Source organism: Pleurodeles waltl, chromosome 9, assembly GCF_031143425.1.
Source record: "Pleurodeles waltl isolate 20211129_DDA chromosome 9, aPleWal1.hap1.20221129, whole genome shotgun sequence".
Classification (NCBI taxonomy): Eukaryota; Metazoa; Chordata; class Amphibia; order Caudata; family Salamandridae; genus Pleurodeles; species Pleurodeles waltl.
In genome coordinates, this window is record NC_090448.1 from 964,662,453 (window position 1) to 964,688,666 (window position 26,214).

A 26,214-nucleotide genomic window follows, 5' to 3' on the forward strand; every position below is an offset into this window, starting at 1 on the left:
TGCTTCACAACCTGGCTTTGCGTCGCCAGGTGCCTTTTCTGCAGGAGGATGGTCCAGATGGTGGTGTTGTAGCAGCTGTGGAGCCTGTGGAGAGTGAAGAGGAGGAAGACAAAGAAGACGACATAGACAACAGGAACACGGTGATACTGCAATATTTCCAATGAACAGAGGTAAGAATACAAACCGGCCTACTACATGTACTTAAACACTACTACCTCTGTACTGTCTGTCCTTTTCACCCAGTGTATGGTAACTGAGTTGTCACTTTCCCTTACGATTTCAGAGATCTGGGTCCTACAGTGTGACATCTGCTTTGTTTCCCCATGGACTACAGCTGTGTGACATTGGTATGTCGGCATCACAATGTAAATAAGCATTTTGGCACTGTAATTACAGATAACTATATTCACATTCACAGACAGACTCCTGATTGTTTTGTGCAATAACGGTGTTTATTAAGGTGCAAATTATTGGAGGGGGGTTGTAAATTGGTGAGGGGTGATGGTGGAGGAATGTCCATGGCAGAGTCCAGTCTATTAGTCTCACAGGTGCATTGTCCAAATGGGTCTGGGAAGTGGAGCTGGGGCAGTTTAAGGATGGACAGGGTGACAAAGTGGGACAGTGGGATGACTATCAGGGTGGTAGCCTTTCTTGGAAGGGGTCTTGGCATCTTACTCTGTCCTCTTCCTGGATCTCTGGGACCGCTTGCGGGGTGGTTCTCCTTCTGCAGGGGGTGGGGTGCTGGTGGCCTGTTGGTCCTGTGTCGGTGCCTCCTGTCCACTAGCGCCGGCGGAGGTGGTGTGCAGTTCTTGGTCCATGCTAGTGTTAGGGGCCCTTTGTGGTGCCACAGTGTCCCTCAAAGTGGTCACTACCAGATTCAGCACCCCTACGATGGTGCACAGGGCGGAGCTGATGGTTCTGAGTTCCTCCCTGAAGCCCAAATACTGTTCCTCCTGCATGCGCTGGGTCTCCTGAAACTTGGCCAGTACCGTAGCCATCGTCTCCTGGGAGTGGTGGTATGCTCCCATGATGGAGGAGAGGGCCTTGTGGAGAGTGGGTTCCCTGGGCCTGTCCCCAACCTGTCGCACAGCAGCCCTCCCAGTTACCCTGTTTCCCTGGGCATCTGTCCCCTGGACCATGTGCCCACTGCCACTGCCCCGAGGTCCCTGTTGTTGTTGGGGTGGTGGGTTAACCTGGGTGCCCTGTAGTGGTGAACACACTGCTGCTTGACGTGTCCTGGAGACAGAGGTGTGGGCCCTCTGGGTGGGTGCTGTGCTGGTGTTTCCAGAGGGGGGTAGGTCTGCAGTGGCCTGTGGCTGTGTGAGGGGAACCGACTGTCCCGAGGTCCCCGATGGGCCGGGCTGGTCATCTAGATCCAGTTCGACAGAGCTGCAGTCATCACTGTGGGCCTCTTCTGGGGGGGGGGGGACATTTGTGGACCCTCCTGTGCGGTGACATTGCGTAGGGGTCCTGCAGGGGTATAAAAGCATGATTATTGCATCTGTGTGTGGAATGGTGTTCAATGGGTGGGTGCCCGTGTCCCCCAGAGCTTGCATTCCCGTGTGTGGGCTTTTGTGTCGGTTGTTTGGGGGGGTATGGGTATGTGCAGTGGGCATGCTTTGGTGATGGGTGTCCATGCTTTGTGGTCGCATGCAGGGCTTGGTGTTGGGATGGGTGGGTTGTGATGGTGGGACATTTGCAAGGAGTAGGAGTGATGGGGGTGAGGCTGAGGGTAGGGGTATGTGTTGGCATGCAGGTGGGGTGGGGGGATGAAGTAGTGAAGATGTGACTTACCAGAGTCCATTCCTCCAGATACTCTGCCGAGGCCCTCAGGATGGAGGATCGCCAAGACCTGCTCCTCCCATGTCGTAAATTCTGGGGGAGGAGGTGGGGGTCCGCCGCCAGTCTTCTGCACTGCAATCCGGTGTCTGGATACCACGGAACGCACCTTCCCCCGTAGGTCGTTCCACCTCTTCCTGATGTCATCCCTATTTCTTGGGTGCTGTCCCACTGCGTTGACCCTGTCGACTATTCTGCTCCATAGCTCCATCTTCCTTGCAATGGACGTCTGCTGCACCTGTGCTCCGAATAGCTGTGGCATTATCCGGATGATTTCCTCCACCATGACCCTGAGTTCCTCCTCCGAAAACCTGGGGTGTCTTTGCGGTGCCATGGGGTGGTGTTGGTGATGTGTGGGGTGGAATGTGTGGTGATAAGTGTGGTGATGTGTATTGGTGTGTTGTGTGAAGTGCGTGGTATTTGTGTGGGTGATGGTAATATGTGCGTCTGGGTGCTCGATTCTTCTATATGGTCTCTCTCTCTGTGGGTCGTCCCGGTTTTTTTGTGGTGGGGGTTTGTGGGTGATGTGGGTGTGTGTTTTATATTGTATTGGGTGTGTGGGAGTGGTGTTTGTATGTGTATCAGGTGTGTGTATTTGGATTTGTCCAATGTGGCTGTGTTTTGTAGGAGTGTGTGTATTTTGAGCGCAGCGGTGTGTACCGCCAATGGGATACCGCGGTTGAAAGACCGCCGCGTGGATTCGTGTGTCGTGATAGTGTGGGCGTATTTCTGTTGGCGTGACGGTGACGGTTTGGTTATCGCCAGTTTATCGCTGGCCTTTGGTGTTGCGGACTTCTGTGGGTGTCTGTATTTTGGCGGTTTCCGAGTTGTGGGTCATAATGACCGTGGCGGTTTACCGCGGCCGCGGCAGTGTGTTGGCGGTCTTCTGCACGGCGTTAAGCGGCTTTTACCGCCAATGTTGAAATGACCCCCTAAGTGTTGCTCTTTTTTAGAAGGATCCATGTAGACAATAACCCTTTGTTTTGGCTTGGACTTTATTAAGACAGTCACAGATTTGACTAGCTGGTTCTATACTGCACCGGAACCTCCTAAATTATTAGTCAATAAACATAACAAAAACATTCTAAAAACAGAACCATAAAATCATACCGTGCGATAAAGTGGAAACTCCTGAATACCAAGCATTAGCAAAACAAATATTTCACATCTTTATTACTGGATGTTGACCAATTGGCTTTGCCAATGTGTTTTTCCCCACAGATACGGCTGTGTTTCAACGTGCATTCACGATGAACATCTTGTAATGGAATCAAATAAAATAATTTTTAAAATCCATGCGTGCACGCTTGGCATTTTGGAAAGGTTTAGCTTTTCAAACGCTTGTGAAACAATTCAACAAACAATGGCAAATTACCAGCAGGATGGCACCAGATAGTGTGCGGTGATGTATGGAGCAGGGAGGCCAACATGGGTGATATGCTGCCCCCGGGTGTGTGAAGGATTGGTTGTGGGTGTGGCAAAAAGACAGTGAGGAGCAGAAGCACAACAAGATCTTGCCACAGAGGATTACTAAACACAACCAAAATGATATGGCTTTAAGGACAGTACACCCAACCAATAGCAACTTTAAAAATATCCAACAGCCAGTGACTGAAAGGGACTGACTAGGACCATATGTTTGTATGTATATTGGTAACCAATGTCTCTAAAAGACACCTAGAGCCATCTGTAGCCAAAAGTATAAATAATAAAAGTGCATTAGGGTGTCGCAAATACTGCCAGTTTGTAGAGCAGTTGCTACTATCCCATTTATTCCCTGGATTGCCCCCTTATTGCTCCTGCACATGTTCAGTGCAGACTTGTTTCTCTGAGGTGCCACTGGCTTATAGACTTAACAAAACTACATGTTGTTTACAGCACTTCTCTCATCTCAAATGCAGTTATTAGTTGGTGCCACACAAGACAAGAGGCAATGATGGTGGCTAGAGTCCAGATGGAACCCAGCACTTGTGCTGATGGGCAGGCCAGGATGTGGGATGCTGCAGAGCCTTGCTAGAGGCCAGGCATTGTGCCCACAGGTCAGTGTGCCCTACTGAAGGCTGAGCACAGCTGCTTTGGATGGAACAGTCTGTTGCAGTATACCATAAAAAATAACAAACGTTACACTGAAACACATTTTTTTAATGTAAGCTAACACTTGTTGCATACAGTGAATTATAACCGCATTGCGGCCAAACACAGGCCCTGGCCAAAGAATCCTGCTACCCACGACCAAAGGTGGCATTCATTGGTTTGTTTACATTGGAGGAGCTTCTGCACTCTTCATGTCGTGCATTATACTTGTTCAGACATAGTTGTTTTCTATATCATCAATGATGTCATCGATTGTATCAGTTGGCAGAGCTTTAATAAGGCTATCAGTGATGCCATTTGAGATATCATTATGATGTCATTGATTAGGCTGAAAGTAATGCTTGGCAGGTATTGAGTTATAGTTTGCACAGCCTACTACAAGTGGAGAATTAGATTTTTTTTAGGTTTGCATTTTTGGTCATTTCTATATCCACATCTGTCTACGTATATCTATTTATCGTATGATTAATTGTATTGCCTTTACCCTAAAGCATCCCAAATTCAAATAATTCTGAATTTCAGTTTGAAAGTATGTGCATTATTATCACAGAAGTGCAGATAATCCTAACTGGAGTATAGAAATATTTATTTTTAGGGTTTGCGTCTCAACCACAAGGCCCCTTAAGATAGATTTTCCAATTCATTGATGGGGGAACTACTTTTATAATTTTTCAGACCAATAAATGATTTTTTCAAATATATTGCTTGACGCTACAGGCATTTTTTTCCCTCTATAATTTCTAGTAGAATGGTTGTCTCTTGAAATTTCAAGAAGCTGCATGTCATAGTGGATATACTTTAATTACACTCATTCCTTATTTACTAAAGATTTATCATTATCACATGTGTTACTCAAGTCTTGTTTTTAGACTTGCAATCTCTGTATTATTAACATCTTTGCTAACATTGTATTCCATGGTATCTGACTGGTTGTATTCTAAACCCCTAGTAATGTTCTATTCCATTGTGAGAAGGAGTTGGTGTGAATGTGTGTTGGGATGCTTTATTAAAGTATGAAGTGTATAATGTAAGTATGGAAGATGGTATGTAGAATCTTGGGAAAACAGAAGGTAGGGGTGGCAGTTGGCTGGGCGGTAAGAGGAGAAACAGTCGCTTTATACCTGTGCCCTGTTGTTATTGAATAAAGGACTCTCAAGTTACTTGGAGTCCGGTACTTAATATTGGCGATGAATTGCCAACATCAGGGAGCTTTTGTCCAAGCGTGAATCTCAGGATTTCTCTTTGTGGTCAATTTTCCAGCCACAGCGATTCGGGCGAGTGAAGGGAGACCTTGTCTTGTGAGCGACCCTAATTTTACAAGTGATGTGTACACAATGAAATACAAGGTACTGTATTTGCAATTATTTAATGCGCGCCATTGAGGCCGGTATAAATTTTGCTGTTGAGTTATCGGTTTGTCCTATGCCTTTCAATCTTATCATTAGCGTCCAGTGCGCGGAGGACTGTACGGGCGATGCATTGTCCTACATGCAATTTCCTTTTTGACGTATCATGCTCTCAGCGGCCATGTTCCATCAAGGTAAAAAACAATAGAAAACTCAACAGTAGTAGTGTGCATCAGTGATGCACACACCATTGTTCACATAAAACTCACAGTTCAGGGAGTTTAAATACCCATCGGAAGATGTGTGCATCAGTGAAGCGCACACCATTGTTCAATTGAATTCACAAATACAGTACCACATTGAACGCTACGTGGCAATTATTTTAGATCAGGTTGTGTAAACCTGAATATTACAGTAGCAGTGTACATCAGTGATGTACACACCTTTGCTATTTTGAACTTGATAGGCTGACTTCTGATTTATTGGAACAAAGAGCATCCGTGATGCGCAGACCAATTGTTACATTGTGTGCTCATCAGTGGTTTTCACATGCAGAGTTTTGTTTATAGGGTTGTGGCATGTACATTCCTCCAATTTAAAATTATCTGTTTCGAGTAAATCATATGAGGAGCAACAGTTACCAGTACCTGAGGAGCCACAGCTGTCAGTAGCTGATTACACCTGCGATGATGTGCACATCAGAATACCTTTAGGAATCACAGATCACTGCTTACTGGAGAATGTATTAAATTCTGTGATACTACTATATCTGAACCTAACATTCTGATAGCAGTACATTGAACAAAACAATTTAATATCATCCTAATGTAGGTATACCAGCTAAAATACTTCAATCCACAATGCAACAATTGATAGCACTGCCTTCGACACTTTCACCAAATCCATCTTCACCTGAGACTGATTGGGAGCAACGGAAAGAAGGGTTTGAGACATACTTAGATGCTCTTGACGGAAAGCCATTTACACACAAGAAAACATGTGCCATATTAAAAGAATGTGTAGGAACGGAACGCTGAAAATGTTTAAAACACATTCCTAAAGAAGTCATACTACTAGCAGACGGTGAAGGGGATGACGGGGAAGGTGAATACGCATCAGCCATTAAGTCTCTGGATATGAGATTTAAAGCATGTAAGAATGTCATAATGGAAAGACGTAAATTTCACAGAAGATTACAAATAGCCAGCTAATCTGCATCAAGTTTTGTTGGTGCCTTGAGAATTTTGGCTGTATCATGTGAGTACAAAACCTTTGAGGAAGAAATTATCACAGACCAGTTAGTAGAGAAAACAAATAACAAAAAAGTGCAAGAAGCACTTTAGATATTTGGTGCTGCAAAAAGCGATAGAAATTGCGACTAGAATTGAAAATACAATATCATATATGGAACAAATGTCGATGTCAGATGTCAAATCACCCGCACAACTACAAGGTGTACTAGCCATAAAGAGTAAATATAAAAAATAAAAAATTAAAGATGAAGCAGATAAATTGAATAAGAATGAAAAAGTAAATACAAAATCTACTTATAAGCAACTAGAGTGTTACAGGTGTGGAAGTACATTCAATCTTGTCAATGCAAGCGTATGTCCGGATGTAGAGAAATTGTTTGCCAAATGTAGAAAGAAGGGACACTTTGCAAGGATGTGTATGCCAATAGGCAAGGTATCATCTAATAAAATACATACTATTGAACCAAAGAAACATCGTGTGGATGCGACCTTCTGTAGCGAAGAGGATGAGATACTCACTGTTAATTATGTGAATTTACATCAACATAAGGAGGGTGTATGGAATGCAACATTATGTGAGAAAAGAAGACCATTTTGTGTGTTGAACATAAATGGTGTATATGTAAAAGTCATGGCAGATTCTGGATCTCCTTTCACATTACTGAGTGAAAAGAAATATGTGGAAGTTTTTAGTAAGCAAGGAATTCAATTGAAAAAATCATCTTTTCGACCTGCTGGATATGGGGGGAAATGCATTGAAGTGGTGGAAGAATTTGAGGCAGAATTAGGTTTCAGGAATAACAGTTCACAGGGTGTAGTATATGTAGCCAGAGCTGATGCCTGTCTATTGACTTGGTATGACCAAGGAAATTTGGGTATCTTGCTAGATCCTAATATTCCTGATCAAGTGATACTCAAGAAGGATTACACACAAATCTTGACGGTGGAGACAAATATGTGGGAAGAACGTTGTCCTGAAGTCTTCCAAAAAGATTTAGGATTATTTAAGGGATTTATGCACAAAATAAGGATCAAAGATGGTGCACAACCTATTGTACATAGGGTTCATAGAGTGCCCTTATTATTACAAGATGAATTGAAGAGAGAACTAGATAAATTATGCAACCAAGGAGTGACAGAACGAATTCAGTCATCTGATTGGGTAGCACCTATTGGTTTGGCTCGCAAGGCCATTGGCTCCATTAGAATGTGTGTAGATTTAATTGATTGAAATGACCAGATATGGGTGGATCATTGCCTCTTACCCAATATCACAGAAATGCTATCTACGCTTAAAGGAGGTAAAGTTTTTAGTTTGCTACATGTGGCCTCTGCATACCTTCAGATACATTTACATCTGGATTCTAGGCAATATATTTCATTTATCACTCCATAGGGTTTATACCAATTTAAACACATGCCTTTTGGATTGGCTTCAGCTGTTTTCCAGAGAGCAGTGGAAAGCTTGTTTAAAGGTATGGTTGGTGTTAAAGCATTTTAGGACGATGTGTTGGTGTACGGAGAAGATCAGGCACAACATGATGAAAGGTCACACTGAGTATTGTCTATACTAAAGAGTAAGGAATGAACTCTCAGTAGACTGAATACCACCACTATAGAGTCCTTAGGGTACAAGTTGTCAGCTAAAGGAATTGAACACAAAACTAGCCTTGTCAAGGCCATTGAAGATTCTTGTGTGCCAGAAAACAAGCATCAGTTAGGGTCCTTTATGGGTTATTTACTTCAAACAATTTCTGTGGGATTCACAATACATAGTAAGAGTAGATCACAAACCCATGGTGCAGTTATTTATTATTAAAGGGGGAGATCATGCTACTCCAAGAATTGCTAAATGGCAATACAGACTTCAAGAATACAATGTTAAGGTGGAGTATGTGTCAGGAAAGAGGAAGTTAATAGCAGATTTTTAATCTCAATAAAGTGAAGTAGCAAGTATTATATAGAAAGTGATAGAGCAGAATCTGTGTGTGAGGCTGAAAATTATTCTGAGTGTGCTATTACCAGACAAGAGTGGATGGATGCCAGTGAAGAGGATCAGGAAATGAAAGAAGTGAACATGGGCATTTGCCAATGATGGTCAAAGTGGAATCCTAAGAGTGATGCTGGGTAAAAGTACAAACATGTCTTCGATGAACCATCGATTGTCAATGGTATGTTATGTCATGCGAGTCTTCTGGTGGTGTCAGAGGGTATCAGAAATAATGCACTTAGATTAGCACATGAAGGACACATAGGCATAAATATATATATATGTATGTAGATATATAGATATATATGATATATCTATATATCTATTATACATATATATTTTTTTTTTCCACATGTTTTTATTAAAAATGTTATTTATTTTTCAATATGTACATGGCAAAGTATGTTACACATTATATGCTTTTGTGCCTTTATATGTAAGTTGAATCCACAGTTGGTGTAGTTGGTGAAGAACTTTGGAATCATCATCAACAGCAAACTTGACATGACTGCTCAATCAACGCCATAAGCGCCTCAAGCTTCCACACCCTGAAGATGCTGAGGAAGGTTTTCAAATGGCTCCCAATCAGCACCCAGAAATCCATCATTTATGCTCTATTCACAAGTAAGCTTGACTATGGGAACACCCTCAATAAAAAACTGACCAAAAGGCTGCAGACCATTCAGAACTTAGTGGTCAGAATCAGTCTCAGCCTCCTAGGCTGCACTCACATCACACCACACCCAAAGGAGCTCCACAGGCTAACCATAACAAGCACAATTCAAACTCCTCACCCACACTTTCAAGGCACTACATAATATTGGCCCAGCTTACCTGAACAATCGCAACTGCTTTCACAAACATTCCAGACAGCACTGCTTGTCCAGACTGCTACTTGCATACATCCCACACATACAGAAAACCATATCCGGCTGTCGTGCCTTCTCCTACATCACTTCTAAAGCATGAACAGACCTGCTGCTACACATAAGAGTATTCACCTTATTGACTTGCCCCTTTCTGCAGGGTCATCCCCAAAACAAATTGGTTGCCTTCATCCTCCTGTTTTCTGAATCTATGTTAGTTTGCTTTTAGGACTCTGCACACTTTAACACTGCTAGCTAATGATAATGTGCCTGTGCTCTCTTCTTTAAACACTGTCATATTGGCATACACAAGATTGACACCTATTGCAGCATGTGTCTGCAGTTTTCAACTGCCATTTCAAGCTGGCAAAACACACCAATTGCAGGCCCAAATCTTCCTTTTTTAATACATATAAGTCACCCCTAGTGTAGGCCCCACGCAGGGCAGGATACAGTGCATATAAAAATTAGATTATGTACTTTTAGGTTTTACATGTCCTGGTAGTGAAAAAACTCTTAAATTCGTGTTTAACTACAGCAAGGCCTGCTTCTCAAATAGGTTAACAGTGGAGTTACCTTATTACATTTAATAAGCTGCAATTTCCAAATGATATCAGGTCAACAGTTCACATTTAGTGCCTGTGGAATTCTAATGAAACATCCTCTTATATGTGAAAGTCGGATTTTGAATTACAATTTTGAAAATGCCACCTTTAGAAAGGTGGCATTTTTCTTCTTTAGCTACTTATTGCCTGCTGCCTGTCTCTGGGTCACGACTGGGGGTGGTTGGCAGTTGGTCTTTATGTATTCTTCCTAGACAGCCAACCACAATACAGAGCTTAAGTGTGCCTGGATGGGCCATCACTGGCAGGATGGGACGGTGGAGTTAGGTATAGCCCCACTTGCATCTGAATAGGCTGTGTCCTGCCTTCACAAAAATAATTGCATACCGCCTGTAGTTAGTCTAGAGCCCGGGCAAAGAAGGCAGGAAACCTGTACTCATCAAAGGGAAACATCTAGCTGCTTCTCCTACTTCAAAGAAGGTGCCAGGTACAAATATTGGACTTCAGACACCAACTCTTTTTAGTTTTGACCTGTGGAAGACTGTCCGGAAGGACTGCTGTGCTGCTGAAAGAACAGCTATGTAACTGGACTTGCTGTCCTAAAGGACTACTGCCTTCTGTGTTGCCCTGCAGCCTGCTGTCCTCTTGCCTGGGTGAGAAGGACTGGACCTGCAACTTGTACCCAGGACCACCAGAGTGACTCCAAGGGCTAGCATCTTAACCAGCACTTGGACTCTGCAGCTGCGAGCCTTCCCTGTCAAATGGTGCCACCCCAGTCCTGGACCCTTGAGTAGGCCTGAAGGTGCTCTGCAGCCCATCTGTGGACCAAGTACAACTTATGCATCACCTCTGCTGTGCGTTGCAACCCAGAGCCAAACTGATGCATCACTTCTGCTGTAAGGATTCTTCCAGTGGAAAAACTCTGCATCAATCTCATAACCTGCATCGGAACAATAGTTAAGCCACGCAGTCCAGGTGCAGGCCCTCACATTGCAAACCTCTTATCGATGGCAGCCTCGACAATGATGCAGGACTTTGCATTGCAAGCCCAGTAGTCTCTTTGGAACTAGCCAGTGCAAGAGTCATTCTCAAGGCAGGTCTTCACATTGTAAGCTTTCCTTGTCAACAATGCAGAAACTCGCATCGCAGCCTTGCAACACCACAGAACTGATGAATCGGCTCAGCTGTGCGACAGATCCTTGACACAGAACCTTGCAGATGCTCCATCGTTGTCGGCCTGAACTTGTGACTTTGTCCTCGTCCAGTGCAACCAGATGTCCACAGTTGGTGCTTTGTGCTTTTTGAAGTTATTTTCCACTAAATCTTTAAAACTGCATATTTCTGGCTCTACTGATTGGATGGATGGTTGTTGTTTTATTTATTAAGATGTACCCTGCTTTTCTACACTGGTATGGGATCCCCTCTATGTTGTATTTTTTCTCTGTGTTACTATTTGAAGAATTGCACAAATACTTTATACAGTGCCTCTGAGTTGAGGCTGACTGTTCTGTGCCAAGCCACATAAGGGTTTAGCACAAGCTAATTTAGAGTTTTTTGTGACTTCATTCTGACATGGATTGTAGTTGCTGCTTGAGTAGGGTTTCACCCCCACCCTCCCTCAACCATAAAACCAATTTACTACACTCCTCACTTCTAGAATTCTGTTAGGAAGCTGAAGACCTGGCTTTTTGAGTAGTCTGACTAGGCTTTCAGTTTGGCTAGACTCACATCTGCTCAGAGCCAGGATATCATCCTGGGTGATAGTGCACACTACAAATCTGCATAACATACAATAACTTGCTCCCAGTACTGGGACATAAGGGCTTAGGTGTACTGATGAATTGTTGTGTCCATGACAGGAAGACCTGAAGGGTGGGTCAAAGGACTTGATTAACATCAAAGAGGCCTCCCCTGTCATAAGCAAATGTTCGATGACACTTGGGCATTGGCCTTTTTATGTCCCCAAGTCAGTGGGACCATTTTTGACATTATAGTGTCACAGCCTATTTGACTGGTCTGCTGTGTCTAAATATAAAATTTGGGGTGCACTTCACAATGGAGAAAGAAAATGCCAGGAAAGGAAGAGAATGTCAAAACAATTTGTATATCCACTGTCTGGTTGCTGAAATCTCAGATTTGTCCCAGCAGACTTCTTCCTCTGAGTTTTCTGGTGAGGGGTACAGAGACAGCCTAAAACTGGAAAGTGTGGGAGGATACTAAGGCCCATATTTATACTAATGCAGGTTTGTGCCAAAAAGTATAGCGCTGGCTAGCGCCATTCCCAGCGCCGGCCGTGTGCCATATTGATGGAATGGCGCTAAGGCCCTGTTAGCGTCCTTTGAAAGGGCAGGAGGTATAGAGGGAACCATGGCTTGTGCGCCAAATTATGGCGCTACACTGTTTAGAGACAAAAAAATTGCCTCTAGGTAGTGTAGCAACATTTTCTAGCGCACAAGCCCAATGGAGATGGCTCCTGTCTTAGTAAAGACAGGAGCCATGCCCACCACCGCAATGGCCATGCCCAGGGGAGAAATGTCCCCTGGGGATGGCCATTGGGGCCAGCGCCATGCAAGGGGCCCCAAGTCAGGGTCCCGAGTGGCGTTGGATGAAAAAAAAAAGATATTCTCACCCGGACTTACCTTGGATGGGTCCCCTATCCCTAGGTGACCCCCTGGTGTTGGTAGGGGTGGGTGGGTGGGGGTGTCCCTGGGGACAGGGAAAGGCACCTGTGGGCAATTTCCATGGTCTCTGACCATGGAAATGTGCCTACAGATCCCCTTATGCCTGCCCATACCCAGGCGTTAAATAATGGCGCTAAGTAAGTTTAGTGCCATTATGTAAGGCCCCCATCCCCGTGCTGGATTTTAGCCCGGGGATAAATATGGCGCAAAGGCCATATCGTCCTTTTCTGGCCGGGAACGCCTACCTTGCATCTCATTGATGCAAGGTAGGTTTTCCCCTCCAGAAAATGACTTAAACTCCATAACTTTGGCGCTAGACGTGTCTAGCGCCAAAGTATAAATATGGAGTTCGGTTTGCGCTGAATTAGCGTACAAAAAAATGACGCTAATTTGGCCCAAACCAACTATAAATATGCCCATTAGATTTTCTTAGTACAGTCCCCCCACAAACCCCCAGCCCATGTTTACTGTGGCTGAAGACTTCAACCATTTTGACAATACCAAACATGGGTAGGGTTAACCCCTGGAACCTTTCATCCATTGGTTAGGTTATCCCAAAGGATCATTCCTACCCACTTGCTCATGTCAGACATAAATGTGGCATCTTTAACTTCAGAACACTCCTAGACCTGTGAAAGATCAGAAGATGATGGAGCCTGTTGTCTGCAACATGAGAACCCTGGAAGACTGGACCTGCTGTCTTCTCTTGTATGCAGGGAAAATACGTTGACTCCAAGGATAATAAGGCAGACCTCCTGGCAAGCAACAGGGACACAACAAGCTACATCTGTCCAGCTGACCAGTGGCAATTTGACCTGGACTGAACCCTCTTGTTGGTCTCTGTGAGTCTACTGTATAGGTTCCTGCCCAGATGTGTCCTTGGGGATTCAGATGTGTACTTCTTTGGTGGATGGGACTTAAAGGACTAAAGTCAGAAGGTAAAATCTTTGACCAGTAGGAACATGGTTAGTGTATCCGAACTGTGCTAGATCAGGGTCAGCGTCAAACTACACCCAAGCCTTGTTCTACCACAGCTATTGATTATCATTGGCATTTTGAGTTCTTGGTGCTATTTCTACTTAAAACATTAACAATTCAAATCTCGGGTTCCTCTTATTGGATTTTTGTCATCTGTTTATTAAATATTACTCTATTTTCCAAATTTCATTTTGGAATATTTATTGTTTTATATTTTGACTTTTTAACTGTTCCAGTACTGCATAGATACTTTACACATTGCCTCTATGTTAAGCCTATCTACTCTGTGCCCTAGTTACCAGGGGGGTTGAGCTCATGTTTGTTTAGTGACTTCCGGAACCTTTAAAAGGGCCTGGAGACTCCATCCCCCATGGTCATAACTATACTTTAAAGGGAGGGGGCTGTGCGGCTCCACCCCTTTCACGTTAGTAGTATGCAATGGTGTTCCTGCCATTTTCCAGGCTAATGACAAAGTGTTTTCTCTGCAACTGCACTTTGAAAAACATTCTGAAATCTTTGATTGAGGTGAATGCATCATTGATTTGTTGGAGCGCCATCTCTTCTGTGGCGTTTGTCCAAGACGAGTGGGTTCTTTCTTGTTGTCTCCTGGTCTGATAGCTGAGTCCATGGTTCTCCTTTTTTACTGCTACTGAATATGCAAATATTCTCATAACAACAGCAGTTCTTGTTAATTATATATAGGTATATACAGTCAACCTAAAGTACAATCACATTGATTACTCATTTAGTAGGATGTCCCAAAATGTAGAATAACAAATAGAAAGAATAAAGTCCACCACAATTCATTGGTATCTCATTTAGTATATTGTTATGAAAATCACCAACACATATCCTGTGCCCCAGGAAGAAAAGGGAACCCATGAAAAAACAGTGCACAAATAAATTATACACAACAAAAAGGTTTCTGAATCCACCACACAACCTAAAACAGCAATGTCTTAAATTACTAGACCCAATTAAAAGTCAAAGGGTCAGTTTTTAGGTTTGTTTATATCATAGTCGATGGTGTTTCAACCCTCTTAATGAATATAGGTTCTCATCAGGGCCAACAATAACAGGGTACACTGGGAGGGCTCTTGTACCTGCAGCCCACTTCAATCTATGCCAATCGGGCAGTTTCATTGATGGAAGTGGACTGCCATTAGTTGTACGCAGGTGCCACCACAGGGCTAATTTTGGTAAACCTGCATGCCCTATTATCGGCCCCTTTATCTGGAGTGCAAGTGTTTCGCCAGTATCCCTTGTTATTGTTAGTCCTGATGAGCCCCCAACATTAAGAGGGTTGAAACGCCGTGGACTCTGCCAAGTTTGGTGTAATTCCATCCGGCGGTTCTGGCTGTAGTCGGTTCAAAACTCCTCTGGGAATTAACATGGGAAACACACTTTTTGAACCCCCTTTTTCTCAGCCCCCTTGACAGATCACCCCGAAACTTTCCATCACAAGAATCACAGACAGAGTTTTTTGGGGAAAATTTAGTGAAGATTGGTCAAACGACGCCAAATATATAGGTAAGTCATAAAATGCTTTTCCTGTGAAAACCTGGTCCTAACTATAACTACTTACTGGCGAACGCCAGTAGGTAATGTGTGTGGGTATGCGTTTTTATGTTTTATGTTGTCATGTTTCAGCTTCATTGATAGAGCCAATGTATTTATCCAACACCTTGCTGTTAATCCATCATTCTTCTACTGTATCCCTTTTCACTTTCTTATTCAAAATGTTGTTTATCCAGCTGTTCATCTCTCTTGGAATGTCTATCAATGTAATATTTATTTGTCCATGCACCTAAAACCATCCATCCATCAATTGTTTTGTCTTCCTCCTGGCTCTCAATACAACCTTACCGCAATCCACCATTCTGCCTGTCTATTTCAGTCACCCATCCATTCAACGACCAGTCCAACTGTTCATCTGCCATTCCATCTATTTCCCTTCTCATTTATTCAACAATCTGGTCACCCATACATTTGTCTGCTGCTTGTCCATCCAACCATCAATGCAGCTATCGTCATGCTAATCATCCATTCATCCATCCACATGTCCATTCACTGTTGCTCTGCCCACTTATTTACTCTCCACCTACACGTCACTTTCCTGATATACATTTCTATAATAATGGCTAGCAGTGCTTTCTTCGTGGACCGATAGTGTAAATGGGTGCGTTTTGGGTTTGAGAGGGGCAGGGGTGAGATTCTTGCCTAAAGCTTAGAGATGAGTCTTTTAATCAGTGCTGTGAAATAGAACACTATCTCTAGATTTTCCTTGTCGTGCATCGTTGTGCATCAACATGAGCAACTCTAGTTTTTCACTCTGTTCATTTGTTAACTAAACCACATCCTTCCCCAAACCCCACAGTGTGATCTTGGTCAAATCACATAATCTGCTAGTGCCTCAATTCGACTTTTGAAAAATCACAAGCGACTAGAAGATACTATCCACCAGCATAAACAGCTAGATGGCTAAAAGCAATGTAAAGTGCTTGTGGAAACAACAGGACGTTTTGTTTATCTGCAGGTGAGTACTCAGTAGAATCTTTGAAATGCAGCCAATCCGCACATACCCCTGTTCAGACCAATGAAACTGGGTGACCCATAAGTAACACAAATAAAATAGAAATGAAATACAAATAATAAGTAATGTATGTTGTATGCTAGAGAGGTGCTTCCGTCATTGCCCGACATACTAGTAGAAGCACTTGTATATGTTCATAGTTCCAGTCACAAGAAGGTTTATTTATGCAGTTGCATGTTTACAGTAGTGAAAAACTACAGCTAATATTCAAGTAAGCGCCAATTGTATACTGCGTTTACCACAATGCAAAGGGGTGAACTGTGTGATGTGAGGCAGTATGCTCCCATCCCCGTTCTGTTTAAAAAGGCTCAGTTGAGCCAACAAGCTGACAAGCTTTTGGAGATGCCCCTGTGCGCTAGTGAGGGTTACTGAGACCTCAGAGGACTGTGGCAGCATTTTCAGCATACCCTGATGAAATTCGTTTTTTATCTCTATTGATGAAGGACAAAATCCACAGACACGTGTCTAGAGATGTAAAGCACTGCCTTCACCAACTTTAGTGAAAAACTACAGCTAATATTCAAGTGTGCTTCTACTTTGTACTCCATTTACCACAATGCAAATGGGCGAACTGCGTTGTGATATGAAAGCAGTGCGCTACCATCCCCCTTCTGTTTAAAAAGGCTCCCTTGTGCCGACAAGCTGATGACGTTTTGGAGATGCACCTGTGCACCAGTGAGAGGTATTGAGACTTGAGAGGACTGTGACAGCATTCTCAGCAACCCTTGATGCAATTTATTTTTTCATCGCTTCTGATGAAGGATAAAATCCAGAAGCACGTGGCTAGAGATGTGCATCACTATCTGCACCAACTCTAGTGAAAAACTACAGCTAATATTAAAGTCAGTGCCAACTTTGTTCTGCATATAACACAATGCAAAGAGTGCTGTGATGTGAGGCAGTGTGCTCCCATCTCTCTTACCTTTGCCACTAGTCCATTTATAAATCACTGTGCGATACTCAGAGGCTAAATGTGATTTTCCAAACTCTAGGGCCCATATTTATACTATTTTAACGCCGCGTTTGCGTCATTTTTTTATGCAAAAGAGGCGCAGACTTACAAGTTTCAATTATATTTTGTAAGCTTGCCCCGCTTTCGCGTCAAAAAATGACGCAAATGGGGGCAAAAAAGTATAAGTATGGGCCTAAATGATTCGGAGGAAATACCATGTGGAAGACCACAAACTAAGAATTGCAGTTTATCTGATGGTGGCGCTACTTGAATTTTGGCAAAATTGAAAGAAAGGGCAAGAAAGAAATGAGAAAAGGAGAAAGGAGAAGACAGTATGGAAGAAGCAATAAATACATAAATACATAAGTGAATTCTCATGTCATATAGATTGAAAAAAGACAAGAAAAGGATTAACAGGTGTATATTTCTACGAGTCGAGGTGAATGCTAATTATCAAAGTTGGGTCTTTGACAAAAATTCTAGGTAAGCTTGCTTTCTCTTCTTCTTGGTGCTGCCTCGCTGTCTGTTGCTGCAAATCTGCACATATGCACTTTATCAACTATATCAAGCCACAGTTGCATCGCTAAAGCCTTCTGTCCTTCCAGTACGGATCTGCACCCCAAGAGGTCACCTCAGCACCCTCCAAATCTACGAGCAAGAGCTCCCTGCACACCCCACTTCTATAGCCCAGAGGCCAGTCTTTGACAACCATGTTAAAAAACCTTAGATTTCCTCCAGCAGCGTTCAAAACTAAACACTTAAAGTACCTTCCATATGTTACCTCGATACCTTCACTAAGCTCTACACTCCCATCTCCCCTCCATCCGTAACCCAAACGCCTCCCAGAAACACACTTGCCATGTCCACATCTCTAGATGTCACCTACCCATGTTCCCTGCATATCTGCTCCAAATCCACTCCTGATCTTAATCATGTTTACATCCCATGACTGCGTTCTGTACTTGTCATAGCTGTCTACCCACATACCTCCACACTATGCCCCATCCATTTCTGCATTGGATGGGTACTCATTCCTCCTACATATCTTCACTCCAAAGCTACCTCCTACACCTGTATTTACCTCAGTAGACCTCGATATATGCATCCTAGAACTTCATACTGAGCCCTACATTTCTGCATGCCAAGAGCTCACTTCATTTCACCTTCCAGATCCCCTTCTGCACAGCCATGCATGCATCACTAAGGACCCTTCCGTATGCTTCTTGCTGCATTCATGCCTGCTAGTCCTCACCTCCTAATGCCTGCTGCATATATTTAGCTTAACGTGTACTTGCCCTTCAATATCTGCACGCCCTGCCTCTCATGTGCACACATAAAGCCTTCTCCTCCTTAATCCCTCAACCCCCCCCCCCCAACCATTCCATACATACACCTGGCACACTCCATCTGTCCAGATCTGCAAAAGGTGATTCCTATACTTTCAGATCTGCCTACTAAACACCCGATCTTTCCATGGCAGTAAAATAGAATGAACTCCCACCAGAGAGCCCTCTCCCACCTTCTATATTTGAACACCCAGAATCCCAGCCTAGAACGCTTGTAATGATCCTTAGAAGAATATTATACCCAGTGCTTTAAATAGGATGAAAAAGGTTGCGTGTGGTGGGTCAAAACGGGGCATGGCCAAAGAAGCATAACTACTTGTTCGAGAGGCATGACCTATGTCATGAAAGTATGAACTACAATCCTGTACTCCACAGAGCACGCCGTCTGCAAATATTTGGGAGCCTCTGTGAGCTTTCTGTTATTGCATCCAGACATATAACATAGCAATATACTTATGCCTAAACGACCCCCGACCTATTGACTTTGACAGGGTTTGTTGGCAGTACCAAATAAATGAGTAACAACAAGGATTTTGTTGTGAATAATTAGAACTAAACATTTTGTTTTCATATCTTAAAATATGAGATTGTGAATCAAACATTATTAAGGTCTGTGGAAGGGGTAGCAGTCTTTGCAGTGTCACGCCTGTTCTCACAGTCACACCACTTTACTCTGCAGTCTCTCACTCTGGTTGATGCATAAACCCCGACTTTCCCCATCTCTTTTTGAATATCTTTCACCTTCCTCTCGCACTTCATCTATTGCCTTTCCAGAACTGTCTTTTCACCCTCTCTTTTCATTCCTCTTTTCATCTCCTCCACTTAATCGTCAAGTCATGTGTAAGAACTGTATTTTCTTCTTTGGTGCTGTCAATATTTTGAGAGTTGTTTACCTCTTTCATGCACCTATCCAACGAAGCACAATTGTGAATGGCATATATGTGACCATTTCTCAGGTGTACTCTGCGGATAGGCCAAGGAGTGGATGTGCAAAAAGTCTGAATACCTTTATGACCTATTGACAGGCACGGTGAGAAACTGCTGCTAGACTCAGCACCCGAGCTCTCACTTGTGGCCGTCCTAATCACCCACCCGCAATCTGAACTCACCCATACACCTTTAGGAGATTCAGTTCACCATATGCACTATTCAAGAGTCATGCTGCAGGAAAAAAGCTACAGAACCACATCATCTGGGAAAAGCAAATCCTCTTAGGGAACGCAAGATGAAGTAAACCGTGAAATGTAAACAGAAAGTGCATCGACATGGATTCCTTTAAGGGTTTTTTACAATCATTGTTAGGAAATTGGTCAATGTTTTGCCTGTAAAGTTAAGGGCATGGATGTAGGGCCAGATATGTACCGAATTCAAAATCAGTATTTAATTACTTTAATTACTCAAATTGAGAACCTACCCCTTTTAAACTCTGATTATACCATCATCCTGCTCAGGAACTATCGGCACCCCAGACCGTCTATTCTACCTTCACCAATAATGCCCTCACAAAGTCACCCAACCACTTCACAATTGAAAGTTCGGAGTCTTTACTTTTTTATCGCAAGAGTCCTTCCAGCTCTGCACTCACGAGCCAACCTAACGTCTCATACCTGCAGCTCAGACAGGCCCCAATTTTCCATGTCTGCGGCACTTTTACCCTTACTCGTCGATATCTGCAGCTGGATAGCTTTTACTTCTCAATATGTGCGCCCCTTGGTCCCCTTTTATATTTACACCCAAAGAACATCCTAACCATACATATCAGCACCCCGCCCAGTGCTCCAGACACCCCCTACGTGCAAACCTAATGCCCTGTTCATAGCTTTACTATGGCGCCCCTCTGGCTTTACACATTTTTACGTTAGAGCTCCAACTTTTTCATAGCTTCCATATGATCATATTAATAATAAATGTAGCACATAACGTAGCAGTTTGCCATTCCTTAGGGTTCTCAATATTAGTTCTTACTATCAATATTAATAGTAAAAAGTGTATTCACCTTTGGAAGGATGATATGCCAAAGTTTCCCTGCTAGCATTAAAAATGAGTACAGATGCAGAGCAACCAGACGTCAACACCATCCACTTAGTTTAATGCACCTAATCAGCCTCACCTTGCATCCTCGTAGCCCTACCCTCACAATATGTATACTCGCAGAGTCCCTTCCTATACCTCTGCATCTGCATCCCCATAACCCTACCTTCCCCCCTTTATATCTGCACCCCAAAACACGTGGGATGGGTTATTACTCACAGGGTTTCCGTGGGAGCTGGAAAGTGTGGGATGAAGCTGATCTCTTTGCAGGTGACTTTGAAGGTTTTCCACTCGGAGCAGTCGCAGACAGATGGGCATAGCTCGAGCTCCCCACGCGTGCTGCCCCTGTCCTCCAGGGCCAAAATGCTGGGGAAATGTAGAGCCACCATCAGAAGGAGCAAGAGCAACATCTCTCTGTATCCAGCCTGCGCTTGTGAAGGAAGGCGTTCAGACGCTCGTGGGCATGGCCACAGACTGACCAGCCAAAGGATGAGCGAAGCCTGCTGATGGTCACCACTGAAGGACTACAGCAAAAGAGCAGTAAGGTGCTTAATGGCACTAAACTGCTTGAACTACAAGGAATTTATCCATGGAGGGCCATATTTGTGACTGAACTCTTCAGATGGTGTCAGTGTGGACTGTCTCTGCTTTTCCCAAGGCGGGATTGATGACTGCAAGTGTTTACAAGCTTGATAGGCCACCTCTTCCAAAATGTTTAACTGATCACTAGCCTTGTTATCAAGGTGGACAGATAACCTATTTTGATTGAATAATTTAGATGCTCTAAAGGGGGTGGAGCTGCATTTCCCAATGATTTGTTTGAAGGCTGGAAGCGTGACCAAACTTCAATTACTGCCTTTCTTCAGCTCTCCGGGTGATGACTGCAAGTGATATCTAGGTTCACCAACCGACTACTATAAGTGTGCAACTTGCCTCGATCGTTAATAAGGCTGACGGATCAACTATTTCCCAAACTCCCACTGGCAGCTTACCAGTATTATCTGTTTTGGCCAAGCACCACATACCCACAGGTAAATGGACCTTTGAGAGTTGTATTGAAATTGATTTGACACCCTGATTAGTCACTTCAAGGGTAATTCAGGTTGTCTACCAAACAGTCTTATTGGTTGTCGATTTGGCCAATTCTCCTCAGCATTCCAATGGAGTAGTTCAAATAATAGCAAAGTTGCCAACCACCTCTTCCTTGGCTCGAGACCCCAATTGTCATTAAGATAAATCGAAGCTCTTCCTCAAAAGTGTCCGAGTCACCAGTCCAGATGTTATCAGGTTTGATGACAATCTCTTACTAAAGGTCCGGCTGTCCGATTCAAGCGTTACCACGATTAACCGAGTAAGTGCCTCAGGAGTTCACTGGACCAGGGCAAACATTATCAAGGTTGGCAAGTCGCCTCTTCTCAGGTGACACATTGACCACTGTAAGTTCTATCGAGGTTGCTCGCTCATCTCTTCCCACCTTCTTGATGGATTGCTTCAAACATGAAGAAGTGGAGCTGCCGAGGTACTCGCCTCGGGCCGGCCGACGCAACAGAAGATTATCAGGGGGTGGCAGGCAGCCCCGCCGCGCCTGTTCACTTACCCCGTCAGGTGGTTTTGAACTGTGCTCTGTAGATGGGATAAAATACCACAATCGTAAACACTTTTTCAATTAATTTTACCCCAAACTACTATTCCACCCGATCTTCTGCTTATCCTCCTGTGATGTTCCTGTTACTACCCCGTCCAGCCGCTCTGAAAACTGTGGCACTTTTCGCGCGTTGTCAGAGCTGCGATCCTCTCTGCGTGCGTGCGCAGCTGGTCCTCAGGTGTAGTGCGTTTAAAGCCTCCGCTCCTTTTTCCTCTTGATGCCTATCAGGCTGAGCAGCCTTGTACCTTCTACCCCTATCCTTCAGGGACTCTGGAGGGGCCTTCCTCCCTCGCGAGCCACAACTTCTGATTATTATCATAGGCACATCTTCCCCTCCTTCTCAGCAGACTCTTTACCCGACGGGCCCCTCAAGTATCGCTACGTGAGGAGAGAGGCCACCTACTCCCTCTGGGAGTGGGACACGCAGCTGCTGTCTAAAAGTTCTCACAAATGGTGCAGTGGTGCCATCTAGTGAATAAAGCTAGAATTGTTTTCTACTGGAAAATGCTCGTCTCCCAAAGGTAAAAAAACACACTAGTTGAGTGTTGAACGGGCGAAAACATATTACCTACGTACGTACCAATAACTTCTTCACATGAATTTAAAAAAACACGATGGAGAAAAAAACAGTGATTTGCAAAATGTTAGCAATTTGTTCCTATTTTATTTACAATCATCATCACATAGTTTATTTCCACGAAGAATATAAAGTCTGTGTTATTTTCTTTCGAATACACATTAAAACGGGTGTATCCTGGGCATGTTTGGCACTGACCGAGTTCTTTACTTTGAAACTTTGACTAACAAAAGGTAAACTGTGTAAATGTCATTAGTGGTTGTTGAACAGGATTAAACGCCGGTAAAGCCCCCTCAGCATTTCATCCTCTCGTGAGATCGCTGTTTATAAACCACATTTTATCAGTGGCTTAGCAAAGGTGCAGCAGGCTGTGATTAAAGCAAAGAAAATGACTCCATCCACGCTGGGTAATAAAATGCAGCCAACATTGGGGAGAAGAGGTTCCATAAATTCACTCCCTCTCCCCCTAGGACCCAGTGGGACTGCGTCTGCTGCACTATCGATGGCTTTTTCCGCGTAGTTTATTATAAATATCTACTATACCAAGAAATATCACAGTTACCTATTTGCGCCTGAGGTATTAAATTAGTCAGCTTTGCAGGAAATTGCAGACACATCTTAATTAGGGTGACCACCTGGCATTGAGGCAAATTCTGGACAGGACTGTAAAAAATTCAGGACAAAGGGTCAACATTCAGGACAAAAATTCAGGACGAAGGGTCAAAATTCAGGACAAAAATTCAAGAACAAACGTCAATTTTACAGTCACACGCAAGAGAGGCCATGCCTCACTATGTTGACAGTGCATTTATTTACTCTTTTTTAACATAGCACTATTTATTCACTGTGGTCTTTTTGTGATTGCCTCCTGGTATGCTACATTCAGGTGTCACATTACATCCTTGTTCAGTAGTAAACTAATGCCCTTCAGTACTGGGCAAGGCCATCACCCCTACCCAAATCTACCCGATCTTTCCTGAAGAGAAAGTAACAGCAAAAGTTTGATTATGTTTCTGAACATTTTAAAACCCCTAGCAAACAGTTTGGGAAACATTAAGGTAATTAACCTTATGCTAGTTTAAACAAATTGAACAAAAACATCTGGCTTACCCCAACCGCCCATGGACTTTCAACCTAATTTTTTTTTAAAGAGGCACGGCAGATGATGTGGGCGACAGTCTCACACCTAATGTCAGGATGTGATGTACCCATAACTTGTCTGTAGTCTCACTGCACTAGAGTGTATGTCTGGGACTCCACATTTATCTCAGAAATGGGAGCCTGGACTACCAATCAAAGATAATAAAAGAGGAGGATGAAGTCAAGAGCAAATGGGAGATCCACGGCAAGTAATTCAAAGGGTTGTTGCTAAAAACTGGATAAATAAAGAAGTGAAGAACAAGGTGGGACAATTCCTAAAATCAGACAAGATGGGTCCACCAAGACCATTCGAAGGTATTGGGTACCTGGGGAGTTGTCTCTGCAACACAGGAGCAAAACAGAAGGGGTACTCTCAAGTGGTTGAACAAGCAACACCCATCCACCTTGTCAAACTCTTCTGGTGCAATGATCCGCTGTTAGTGCTTTTGAAGGGTGAGCAGGGGCCAGACCCCTTGCAAGGTTGTGCAAGGCAATTGCCCGCTTTGTCCATGTCTTTATATGGTTTTGAAATTGAGCAAAAGCCAAACTAGTGATCTGGGTTATCCCTAAGTGTCAAGTACACATAGAATCTTCAAAATATTTGGGATGTAAATTGCACAAACAAAATTTACAAATTTTAAAATTTAATTAGAGTTTCTTTAACATATGGCACTGTTTTTGCCTTTATACACAAATATATAAAGGCCACTGCAACTATGCCACTCTACTCCACTCCACACAATTATACCACTAACTTTAAGCCATGCTGAACAGCAGCTACTCTTGTGTATAACATGGCTAATGGCTAAAACACATTAGCAAAGCCAATAACTCTTTCGTAGATGAGACCTATTGGCTTTGCCAATGTCTGTTAGTACTATGAGGTACCGAGGTACCTGAAAGAACTGTGAAAAATACAATTACATCATAATAAAGGCTGCTACAAAATGCCCAAATACATTTCGGTTAAATAAAAAAAAAGTGCTTCTCAAATATAGATTTGAATAACATACAGTTTATACCTAGTACTAAAAAAATTTATAACACTCCATTAAAACCACACACTCCACAGCTCACCTTGGAACACCATTACAATACCTCTCTAAAAGAAATATCTTTGCCATCAGAAAACTTCAAGTGACTCCTTTTAGTAAAGCAATGCAGGTTTTCAAACCCCTTTGTATTTGCAGATTTACCAGTTGGGCACATTTGCATGTCTTTAGGGAAGGAGACCCCCTGGCAAGAAGGTCTGATTCTTATCTGTCTGCCCCTCCCTCCCTCAGAGCCCAGGAGCCTCCCTGCCTTTCAGCCCAGCTGGGGAAACTGATCTGCCCGTAATTTCGCCCTGCCTCCGTTGCCCTTTAGGTGAAAGGCTAAAATTACGGACAAATGCCGTCCGTTAAGGCTTTCATCTCAGACAACGGACGGCAGGGCGAAATTACAGACAGTCCGTGAAATTTACGGACGGGTGGTCACCCTAATGTTAATATCTTCCCCACATTTGTTTAGCACAGGTGTCCCCATTCTTTTGTGTATTAGGAGCTAATCATGTTCAGCGAAAATCCTCCCAAATCACTAGTATTATTAGAGATGTAATAGTAACCATATGAGACAAGATTACATTAGTGGCCATCATATGCCTGAACACCAGCAGTGACGACTTCAGCTCCTCAGGTAGGGCTGCCAGCTGTAATGTAAAAATGCTTTGTCAATGCAGAATTACTCTAAATGGATAATTCATTGAAGCCATAGCTGCAATGTCCTTATCACCAAGTTAAAAATGCTAGTACCAGTCTCCCTAACGCCATTTGATTTTTATCACTCAAATGTCAGATTTAAAATATATTTTGGAAATTCAACCATTTTACTTCAAACATCAGCTTATGAATGCTGAAAATTCTCACATTTTCATCCCAAATACACGTTTTTTTCAGCTTTGGGATGGATGTATTAAGTCAACCAAAGCAAAAGCTTCTAATTTAGTAGACTGGGTTGCACACTGGAAAGCTACTTCAGGAAATTGGAGAGGTACCAGTGGCTCACGAGCTACTGGTGGGAGTAGCCTGATTTAGCATGTAGGTGTTCGCTAAACTGTAAGTTGGCAACAGGACATCAGCCAAAATCAACGAGGTCTTATTCACCCACCTTTCTGAACTATAGTGGATCCTATGCTGTTTTATTGGGAAACAGGAGTTTGCTTAGCCTTCTGGCTTGCAGACTTGTGTCCCCGTCACCTAGAGACTTTTAACCTACTTAGCCTGCTATGTTTTAGCGCATTATTTAGTTATTTCTTCCAAGAGGGCTGCTATGTTTCTAGTTA

At 43.4% G+C, this 26,214-nt stretch overlaps 1 protein-coding gene across 1 annotated transcript in view; it reads right to left on the reverse strand.

The window, feature by feature from the left end:
* The window catches only part of TSHR (thyroid stimulating hormone receptor), a 658,981-nt gene extending 637,946 nt beyond the window's left edge, over positions 1-21,035 (reverse strand). Inside the window, exon 1 of the mRNA XM_069208364.1 lies at positions 20,752-21,035. Coding sequence (XP_069064465.1) covers positions 20,752-20,942 — 191 coding nt within the window. The 5' untranslated portion in view covers positions 20,943-21,035. The remainder of the gene's footprint in view (positions 1-20,751) is intronic.
* Between the last annotated feature and the right edge of the window lie 5,179 nt (positions 21,036-26,214).